Source organism: Podarcis muralis, chromosome 12 (assembly GCF_964188315.1).
Source record: "Podarcis muralis chromosome 12, rPodMur119.hap1.1, whole genome shotgun sequence".
NCBI lineage: Eukaryota > Metazoa > Chordata > Lepidosauria > Squamata > Lacertidae > Podarcis > Podarcis muralis.
In genome coordinates this window covers 4,174,513-4,185,407 of record NC_135666.1, presented here as the reverse complement: position 1 = coordinate 4,185,407, position 10,895 = coordinate 4,174,513, and the positions used below count along the sequence as shown (strand labels likewise).

The 10,895-nt window shown below is 46.0% G+C and overlaps 1 protein-coding gene and 1 non-coding gene across 7 annotated transcripts; one reads left to right on the top strand and one right to left on the bottom strand.

Annotated features, from left to right (window-relative positions):
* Window positions 1-1,514: 1,514 nt before the first annotated feature.
* Window positions 1,515-1,587, bottom strand: TRNAF-GAA (transfer RNA phenylalanine (anticodon GAA)). Its single transcript has one exon. It is a non-coding gene; the product is annotated as a tRNA-Phe (tRNA).
* Window positions 1,588-2,708: 1,121 nt separating this feature from the next.
* On the top strand, window positions 2,709-9,684 carry LOC114607367 (protein O-linked-mannose beta-1,4-N-acetylglucosaminyltransferase 2-like). 6 transcript variants are annotated; one of them, XM_077936641.1, is made up of 5 exons: window positions 2,709-3,090; window positions 3,903-4,074; window positions 5,238-5,631; window positions 6,486-6,577; window positions 7,388-9,684. In XM_077936641.1, the coding sequence occupies exon 5, from the start codon at window positions 7,478-7,480 to the stop codon at window positions 9,212-9,214; it is 1,737 nt and encodes a 578-aa protein (XP_077792767.1). In that variant the 5' UTR covers window positions 2,709-3,090; window positions 3,903-4,074; window positions 5,238-5,631; window positions 6,486-6,577; window positions 7,388-7,477; the 3' UTR covers window positions 9,215-9,684. The 6 variants fall into 6 exon arrangements, with proteins under 6 accessions (XP_077792767.1, XP_077792769.1, XP_077792768.1 ...); XM_077936642.1 differs by lacking the exon at window positions 2,709-3,090 and adding an exon at window positions 3,418-3,461; XM_077936643.1 differs by lacking the exon at window positions 3,903-4,074.
* Window positions 9,685-10,895: the final 1,211 nt, after the last annotated feature.

The following is a 10,895-nucleotide window of genomic DNA, read 5'->3' as shown; positions in this document are numbered from 1 at the left end:
GTTAAACAACAGAGCCTAGGGCTTGCCAACTAGGTCGGCGGTTCGAATCCCCGTGACAGGGTGAGCTCCCATTGCTCGGTCCCTGCTCCTGCCCACCTAGCAGCTCGAAAGCACGTCAAAGTGCAAGTAGATAAATAGGTACCACTCCAGCAGGAAGGTAAACGGCATTTCCGTGCGCTGCTCTGGTTCGCCAGAAGCGGCTTAGTCATGCCGGCCACATGACCCAGAAGGAGTTTGCGTGAGGGGGTAATTGGCAATTTGGGTTTGCTTATGATGTTATGCATTCTGTATTTTTATGTGACCGTCGGATAAATTAGGGTGCTTTATAAATGTAATGGGACGCAGGTGGCGCTGTGGGTTAAAGCCTCAGCACCTAGGACTTGCCGATCGAAAGGTCGGCGGTTCGAATCCCTGCGGCAGGGTGCGCTCCTGTCGTTCGGTCCCAGCGCCTGCCAACCTAGCAGTTCGAAAGCACCTTTGGGTGCAAGTAGATAAATAGGGACCGCTTACTAGCGGGAAGGTAAACGGTGTTCCGTGTGCTGCGCTGGCTTGCCAGAGCAGCGATGTCACGCTGGCCACGTGACCCGGAAGTGTCTGCGGACAGCGCTGGCTCCCGGCCTCTAAAGTGAGATGAGCGCACAACCCTAGAGTCTGGCAAGACTGGCCCGTACGGGCAGGGGTACCTTTACCTTTACCTTTATAAATGTAATAAATGTCTGGAGGTACTGGGCTGCCCAGACGACAATATTGCACCCCAAAAAGAGCCAGCCTGTGCAAAAGATCCACAGGAGGGAGGGTCTCTCAGTCTTTCCCCCCTCCCTGCAAATCCAGACACCCCCTCCAAGTTGGGGCTGCAAAACTAAGTGCACCCGAGGCATTTGCAAAGATTTAAAAAAAACCAGGGTGATTCCTTTCCCCACCCGCTTACAGTCAACAATGGGAAAGGGAGAGAACAGGGAAACAAGCAAATTGTGGCAATATCTCTTCATAAAGTGCCATCAACGTTTAACCCAGGCATGTCCAAAGTCCATTTCGGGGGCCTAATCCAGCCCGCTGGCTGGTTTAATCCAGCCAGCCCCTGTGGCAGTTTATCCTGGGGTAAAATCTCCTTAAAAAAGCTCAACAACTTTGGGGTAAAATTCTAAAAAAGGTCACTTTGGTTGGCCACTTCACTTCACTTCTGAACACAGAAGGGCGGGGTATAAATAAAAATTTATTATTTATTACATAAAATCAAACCAAAAGCAATAACCCCCCTCAAAAGCCACATTCTAAAACTTCCCTATACAGGGCTGCCTTCAGATGTCTTCTAAATGTCAGGTAGTTGTTTATCTCTTTGACATCTGGTGGGAGGGTGTTCCACAGGGCGGGCGCCACTACCGAGAAGGCCCTCTGCCTGGTAGTTATTGATTGCTCTCTCTCCTCCAGGAACTCCAGAATCATAGAACGGTAAAGTTGGAAGGGACCCTGAGGGTCATCTAGTCCAACCCCCTATTAACGCAGGAATATGCAGTTGTCCCAGCGGGGATTGAACCTGCAACCTTGGCATTTTCAGCACCATGCTCTAACCAGCTGAGCTATGCAGGCAGACTTCTCCAGTCCTCTTTCAAAGAGCGCAAGTTGGAGACTTTAAAAACTGGAACCATTTGGTGAAGGTGGAATAGCCCCTGAGGGAATCAGTTCTGGCAGAAGAGGAGCCAAAATGCCTACAGCCTCTCACCTCTCCCTCAGTTTCTGATTCCAGATAGGTGTGTCGTGCAATGAGGTAGAAGCACCAATGCAAATAAACTTGCGTGATAAGGCAAAAACCAATGTGACTGATGGGTATGTTGTAGTTTTGTCATTTTATATCCTTGATTGTACTGGGAGGGTTTGTTTTTTTAAAATTTCGCATCAACATGCTCTTCCTTCGCCGTTTCCCCCGTCTTTGGGCCCAAAAGCAGCACAGAAATAAGCCACATCACAATACATGCTGTAATTTGTCTGCTGAGTGGAGCTGAGAAAGAGGTTCTGGTCTAAATCCCCTGTTATCTCTTGCTTGAAATCGGAAACTGAGTTGTTGTTTTTTTACATGGTTTGATTTTTTTAACCGAACAGTCCAGCTATCAAAAACATAACATGCACCTCAATTTTATATCTTCACTAACATCTTAATCTCCAGAGTAATTATGCATTATTATTTTTTTAATTTTTATTTTTATTGATATAACAAGAAAAAAGAAAAAAACCACAAATGCCAAATTACACACAGGAATAACCATAGACACATAATTTTCTTAGCAAACGATAAAACATATATTGGTCTTAACACTAAAGACCCGTCTATTCCATATTTCGATTTCATATTACTTATTGCCAATACACACCTATCATAATTATATATCTAATTTCTTATATCTACCTTGCAACTATTACTGAAGTTCCTCGAATGCTGCGACAGAATTTAAACTGCTATATTTATTTTTCAAATATTCTTTGAAAACCTCCCATTTTGAAACAAATTCCTGTTTTGATTTTTTCTGATAGACCATCTAATTCGGCATATTCGGTCAGCTTTTGGATCCAATCTTGAATAGAGGGGATTTCATTAAAGAGGAATTATGCATAGTGTGGCCAAAAGTTCAAAACAAAAACAACCAAACAGAATTAAAAGAACACCCCTGCAGCCACTCAGCCGAAATCGGAAACTGAGTAGTCCATCAGCGAGACATTGCCTTCGCTTGTGTAATTTTTCTTCCTCCTTGCTCTGTGGATAACACCAGGCAAACATATGGAGGGTAAGGGGAACTACAATCCCCAGCATGCATCTGGGCTGCTGTCAGAATGGCTTGCTCAACTATGCTAGCACTGAGCATGAGCAAGTTTGTGTCCTGCTGGGATCTGTGGCTGATGAAAAAGCAAGGGCTGTAAACCGGGGAGTGCATGCAAGGACCCCCAGTTACATGCACCTGTCTTTTCCTGCATGAGCAAAACCGAGAGAGGCAGAGGGGACCCTTTTGCTTCGATTCCTGCAAGCTTCTGCATGGAAAAAGTTGCACAGAGGATGTGCTTCTGAGGCCAGGAGAAGAGGACTGCTGCAGTGTCCTAAAGGTAAAGGGACCCCTGACCGTTAGGACCAGTCGTGACCGACTCTGGGGTTGCAGCGCTCATCTCGCTTTACTGGCCGAGGGAGCCGGCGTACAGCTTCTGGGTCATGTGGCCAGCATGATTAAGCCGCTTCTGGCGAACCAGAGCAGCGCATGGAAACGCCGTTTACCTTCCCGCTAGAGCGGTACCTATTTATCTACATGCACTTTGACGTGCTTTCGGACTGCTAGGTTGGCAGGAGCAGGGACTGAGCAACGGGAGCTCACCCCGTCGCGGGGATTCGAACTGAACCACCGACCTTCTGATCGGCAAGCCCTAGGCTCTGTGGTTTAACCCACAGCGCCACCCGCATCCCCTGCTGCAGTGCCCTAAAGGTAAAGGGACCCCTGACCATTAGGTCCAGTCGTGGCCAACTCTGGGGTTGCGGCGCTCATCTCGCTTTACTGGCCGAGGGAGCCGGCGTACAGCTTCCGGGTCATGTGGCCAGCAGGACTAAGCCGCTTCTGGCGAACCAGAGCAGCGCACGGAAACGCTGTTTACCCTCCCGCCGGAGTGGTACCTATTTATCTACTTGCACTTTGATGTGCTTTCGAACTGCTAGGTTGCCCAGCAAAAACAGCAACATCTTCCATGGCAGGGGAAGGGAGAGGCTTGGCGCCTAGCAGGTAGAGGGGGCTACAGGTTTCGAGGGCGGCCAGTGCCAATGGGATCGCTTGCCTGATCAACGCCACTTATGCCAGAGTTCTGGAATCGAACGCTTATCTCTAGACTGTCATTCCGGACGCGCAAATAAATCCTCCTCTGTTCTTATTAAGCTGCTGTTTTGATGGCATTACGGAGCAGCCGGGGATTGCAAGATCCTGATTTGAGTGCAAAATCCTGATTGATTTATTTTTGATGGAAAGAGAGAGATCTACAGTGCTTGCTACGCTCCGGTATTGCGTCTGGGCTAGATGAGCTGTGCAGGGAATAAGCACAGTTTACACGGTAAGTGTTTCACGAAGGATAAATGCACAATTGATCACGGCAGGCGCGGGAATGGGATAAGTTTTAGAGGGCTGCTGAATTATAAAAGGGTTCTATTTCTCTCTGATAAATAGATGTTAACTTTCGTGCATGGAAATGTCCGTATCTGAGAACTGCTCCTGAAACAGGGAAGGAAAATTAGTATGCATATCTTAGCATTATCACAAGTGCATTATTATAGATTGGCTGCATCTTTTAAAAGACGGGAGATGCTTCGCTGCACAGACTGCTAACGTGAGCTGTTAGAAATTTATGGTCAGTTACCTCCTTCCCAGTTTTGAAAACCAACAAAATAATTCACCAGACATAACGATAGCAGCAAGCTTATCTTTGATGACCTTTCCTGACGATCCCAAAGACAGAATTCATCTTTTTCACAGCTGCAAGCATGCTGTGTTGACATTTTCCTTAGCTATCTGCCATGACCCCAAGAGTTATTTCCTGCCAGGTTACTGCCAGCTCATACCCCCATCAGTGTATTTATGAAGTAAAGGTAAAGGGACCCCTGACCATTAGGTCCAGTCGTGGCCGACTCTGGGGTTGCAGCACTCATCTCGCTTTATTGGCTGAGGGAGCCGGCGTACAGCTTCTGGGTCATGTGGCCAGCAGGACTAAGCCACTTCTGGCAAACCAGAGCAGCACACGGAAACACCGTTTACCTTCCCGCCGGAGTGGTACCTATTTATCTACTTGCACTGATGTGCTTTCAAACTGCTAGGTTGGCAGGAGCAGGGACTGAGCAACGGGAGATCCCCCCGTCGCGGGGATTTGAACCGCCGACCTTCTGATCAGCAAGTCCTAGGCTCTGTGATTTAACCCACAGCGCCACCCGCATCCCTATTTATGAAGTAGCAGTGCAGAATATATTTTGTCCCAGTGTGTACCACTTTATATTCATTTTGCTGAGCCGTATTTGCCATTTCATTGCCCCTGAACATTACACAAGAGGCCTGCTATGCATCCATTACTGAGAACAAGGAAAGCAACAACTAAGGAACTCTGGCATTATTGGAAAATGTTGTGACCTGAGCTTTTACCATACAGAATAGCGATGTGATTGAAATAAATGCAGATATTACAAGTCCCTAATTTATCTTCTTCTTTTTTGTTTGTTTCATTTTCAGCAAATCGGTCTCTTAAGCTTAAGGCAAGAAATAGTATTCTCTATGAAATTGAATATCAATATACGTATCAAGACCTTGAGATTAGACCACTGAAGAAGCCCAGAAAACTACCTTGGGAGTGGGCTACCTGCAAGCCCCAGTAAAGGTCCCCATCAGGGGCGAACAGCGGCCTCTTGAATAATTGGACTGCCAGGGAGAAACTGGTGCAAAACGCCGTCACCCTGTCTCTACAACTTCATCAACATCCATCTACAACTCCACTAGCATCTCTCGGTATTGTGAACAACACCGAACTTAACCTTTTGTTGGTATCTTCATGAACTTACCTGAAAAGATAAAGAAAACAAAAGACTGATTCAAGACTGATTGGAAAAATCCATTGAAATCAGACATTGTAAGTTCCTCTTAGGTTGGGTAGTTCGCAAGTCTGTGGCTTTGCGTGAGTTTCTGTATTTTTCTCAGAAGACTGATAAAGAAGGCATAATCATTTTGGTAATTATTGTGTGTCTATTAGTCGCCAACGTGTTGCATGAGTTGTAATATTTCTTTCATGGCCGCAAACTGCAAGGAATATGAGGCTAGTCCAGGTGTTTAAGTGCTGAAATCAACTCGCTTTGAATTTTCAGGTATTGCCAGGTATGTTAAAGTCTCTTTGCTACAGTGCTTTTTTCCTTTTACTCAAGAATACGCGGTACTGACACCTGTTTTTTTTTTGTTAAAAAGTGTGGCATTTACTTTAATGATGATTAACAGCACCTCTTTTTTTTTTTTTTTGAAAAAAAGCACTGCTTATCTATGAAAGTGTACGATTTAATTGCACGACAAGGTACACTGTTCTTTATGTTAGAAGCTCCTACCTTCATGTGGGATGAATGCATTTATTGGAGAGGACCCCAACATTTTTTTTGGGGGGGGGGGAATCATGTGATACTGTCTTCCTAGGACATTCAAAATTCAAGTAGTGAATGGTTTTGTGCGCTCTCTCCACAAATGCAAAAATTTCTTGCCCCATAAGACAGAGCTTGGCAAATAATGTTCTGTTTGTTAGCCGTTCAGTCACATCTGTGCATCATTCTGCAGTGTGACATGTGCTTTTGCGCAACAGAGCGGCAGTGCTAGAATTAGAGAGGAATCGGTTTTGCGCAACTGCTCCCAAAAATGGATTGAGTTTTATATGTACATCTTCCTCTTTGCATCGAAGCTGAGAAATATATCAACCTACTTTCTTTTTTAAATGGAACTTTACAGGAACATTATTGGGCAAATATGACCCTGCAGTGACCGAGGATCAACGAACTTCCCTTATATTCCCAGAAAAATATCTTTAAACGAACCATAAGGTCAGTGGCAACCAAAAAGGACCTAAACTCTATGTACATATATACATGCACCCCATTATATTTTAATCTTAGAGAGGCCTACACCTTCTTTTAATGAATTGACTTTTGTACAACTTCGGAAAGCTTTTACAGAGTTATGATTAAATACAATAAACTCTGCTTATAGAGATGGGAGACACAGAGGCATACCAACAAACGAACGTGTTTGCATTAGGGGATGTCCTGAAGTAGAGGACCTTATGCATTATATCTTGCGCTTTTAGCACCTATAAGGACAAGGTCCCCTGGCCAGAACCCCTCTGACATGATTTTCTATCTCCTCGCAGACACAGATAAGTATGTGACCTGGCGTGTGGCACTCTTTGCAACTGACGCTAGGAAAATTAGAGCAAATTATATAGCCAAGATAGCCACCAACTGTAAAGGAGATGAATTTATTTGACCCTATCTACATCAAGCTATATTCTGTCTTTATCACCAAACTCCGAATATAATTGCATATTGTATTAACATTATTTTTTAATATATTAGTGGCCATGTGGTGATTTTAGCCTATAAATTTTATTGTTTAATGTCTTAACCTGTATATTAAGGTATTTTTATAGCTCTGTTTAGAGTAGGTAATGCCTTGATAATATAAATGTTTTAAGTTTTTTGTATTCATCCAGCGTATTTTCTTTTAATTGTTGAATGATTCTGTGTACATTGCGGCAGCCTTTGGCTATGTGCAATAAAACTGACTGACTACAGGAACATTGCAAAACTTGAATTTGATTTTTCTCTGGCTTTCTCTCCTCCCTCTTATTTTAGATCTCGTTCCACAATGTTGAAGAGGTCTGATGATGCCTCCCTCTTCCTTTGTGCCCGCCACCTGCCCGCCTGATAAGACTTGGCTCCAGAATGAACATAGCGTCCGTGTTTAATGCCTTGCTAGTGTGTGTCCTTGCGGCTGTGCTGTGGAACTATGTCAAGCTGCAAGACCACGTCTTTGTCTTGGAAGAGGAGTTGCTCCTCACTCGCCAGACGCAGGAGCTCTCTCAGGTCCGCATTGACTACCAGGCGGCTCTTCAAGACCTGCTTCAAGATGGTACCCGGATGGTGTGCGCCGGCAAGATCCACACGGATCGGATTTGCCGCTTTGAATCCCTCTGCTATTCCACGGAGGCTGAGGAATTCATCTTCTTCCACAGCAACTCCTCCGTCATGCTCCCCAACTTGGGCCCCAGGAGATTCCAGCCTGCCCTACTTGATCTCTCTTCGGTGGAAGACCACAATACACAGTACTTCAACTTCGTGGAACTGCCAGCCGCGGCCCTTAAATTTATGCCAAAGCCAGTGTTTGTCCCCGACGTGGCCCTGATCCTCAACCGATTCAACCCGGACAACCTGATGCATGTTTTTCACGATGATCTCCTCCCGATCTTCTACACCATGCAGCAGTTCCCAGATTTGGACCAGGAGGCCAGGTTGTTTTTCATGGAAGGCTTTAGCGAAGGCCCACATTTTGAGCTGTACAAACTGCTGAGCAGCAAGCAGCCGCTGTTAAGAGAGCAACTTAAGACTCTGGGCCGTCTCCTCTGCTTCACCAAGTCGTACGTGGGACTGTCCAAAATCACCACGTGGTACCAGTACGGGTTTGTCCAGCCGCAGGGGCCGAAAGCCAACATCCTGGTCTCCGGGAACGAGATCCGCCAGTTCGCCAAATTCATGACCGAGAAGTTGAACGTGAGCTTGGAAGGGACGCCCGCCGAAGAATATATTGTGGTATTCAGCCGAACCATAAACAGGATAATCCTCAACGAGGCGGAACTCATTCTGGCGCTCGCCCAGGAATTTCAGATGAAAACCATTACCGTTTCCATCGAAGACCACGCATTCTCGGATATCGTGCGCCTGATCAGCAACGCCTCCATGCTAGTCAGCATGCACGGAGCGCAGCTCGCAATGTCCCTCTTCCTTCCAAGGGGAGCCACTGTGGTGGAGCTTTTCCCGTATGCCATAAACCCTGAGCACTACACACCTTACAAAACGTTGTGTGCCCTTCCTGGCATGGACCTCCAGTACGTCGCCTGGCAGAACACCGAGAAGGAGAACACGGTCGCTTACCCAGACAGGCCCTGGGATCAAGGAGGAATCGGCCACTTAGACAAGGCGGAGCAGGACCGTATCTTGAAGAGCAGCGAGGTTCCCCGGCACCTCTGCTGCCGGAACCCGGAATGGCTTTTCCGCATCTACCAGGACACGGAAGTCAACATTGCTTCCCTGATCCAGGTGGTCAGGCAGACCGTGAAGACGAAGCCCGGGCCTAAGAGGCAGGCGTGGACCAGCGGCCTCTACCCAGGCAAAGTCAGAGGTGCCAAGTGCCAGACCTCCGTCCAGGGCGCCAGCGAAGCCAAACTCTCTGTGTCCTGGCAAATCCCTTGGAACCTGAAGTACCTGAAGGTCAGGGAAGTGAAATACGAAGTGTGGATACAGGAGCAAGGGGAAAACACGTACGTGCCTTACACCTTGTCCCATCAGAACCACACCTTTTCGGACAACATCAAGCCCTTCACAAACTACCTAGTGTGGATCCGCTGCATTTTCAACAAGAATCTCCTCGGGCCCTTTGCAGACGTGCTGTTGTGCAGTACGTAATCGCCACCCAGTTGCTTTTGAGGGGGGGAGTTGATTCCAGCAAGGGGCTTTGAAATAAGGCAGAGTGGTCCCCATTGTCCTGTAGTTTTTCAAGAAGCAGGCCAGGACTTATAGACCACGCTAGTGCCTCTGCGTCCATTTTATTGCGCCCATTATTGTGCCCGTCTCTGTGGCATTATTTCCTGTCGGTGTTTGAGTTCTCTTGGTCCTTGAAAAACACCTACGCAAACTAAACTGGAATGGAAGGTAGATGTTGTACTTTGACACAATAACCGGAACATCTCTCTCTTTTGTCTAGTGAATAATTTAAGCCCATATTTCTGATGGAATTTAAGTGTCTCTCTGAATGGGCAATCTCTTTTGTGTTCACCACTGTTCAGATTTATGTTTTATGCTCCCCTCCCCAAATATCGGTCTCCCAGAGCAACATATCTGGTACCAGAGTCCGTCATTAAATTGTTGAAAACCTGTCTATAAATGTACAAAAGTATGGTTTTTAAAAAGTATGGTTTTAAAAGTATGAACTTTAACAGGGAGAAATGTAAAGTATTGCACTTGGGCAAAAAAAAAGAGAGGCACAAATACAAGATGGGTGACACCTGGCTTGAGAGCAGTACAGGTGAAAAGGATCTAGGAGTCTTGGATGACCACAAACTTGACATGAGCCAACAGTGTGACGCGGCAGCTAAAAAAGCCAACGCAATTCTGGGCTGCATCAATAGGAGTATAGCATCTAGATCAAGGGAAGTAATAGTGCCACTGTATTCTGCTCTGGTCAGACCTCACCTGGAGTACTGTGTCCAGTTCTGGGCACCACAGTTCAAGAAGGACACTGACAAACTGGAACGTGTCCAGAGGAGGGCAACCAAAATGGCCAAAGGCCTGGAAACGATGCCTTATGAGGAACGGCTAAGGGAGCTGGGCATGTTTAGCCTGGAGAAGAGGAGGTTAAGGGGTGATATGATAGCCATGTTCAAATATATAAAAGGATGTCATATAGAGGAAGGAGAAAGGTTGTTTTCTGCTGCTCCAGAGAAGCGGACTGTAGTAAAGTTATAATTGTTTGAAGAAGTATTCCTTGGTCAAGTAAAAGAATGTGGCCTTGTGGGTATTTTATCAGCCGCAAGGACCCTGGGAAAGGGAGTTGTGTATCTTTAAACTCCAGACTCTCTGTCTCCTTGGAGTGAGAGGTTTATGGGAGGAAAGGAACCCTTGATTAATGAAAGGCTTGACACCTGGGTTTGGGGGTGTGAACCTCTTTTCCCCTCCCGGAGGTCATTTGTTTTCAAACTGCTGAGAATTGGGGATCTGGTTAATTTCCACAGGTGGGAGGAAGATTCTTTGATTAGGGTTCAAACCAAAACCTGACCCAGCTGCAAAAGAGTGAGCTGATCCAATTAAGCTTCTTGATTGGCTAAAAGTTACGACGCTAAGTCAGAATTGTAAATAAAAGGATCAAGGAATTGTTTGTGAATTGCGCTCTCTGCCATTGCTCTGCAACTGGCAAAGATGCCTGGCTGTAACATCGATAGCCGTCGTTTCGTCCTTTGAAATGGAAATCCTCAACATCTGAAAGCAGTTGCTTGAAAGGACGCTTGTTATTCTAACTGTGTTCATTGTGAGTATGTAAGCTAGTTAACTTTGCAACGTTTTTATTTTGTGTTTGTAAGACTCAAAAGAA

Excerpts from the sequence above, each read along its gene's own strand:
- LOC114607367 (XM_077936643.1), top strand. The coding sequence starts at position 7,478 with ATGAACATAGCGTCCGTGTTTAATGCCTTGCTAGTGTGTGTCCTTGCG.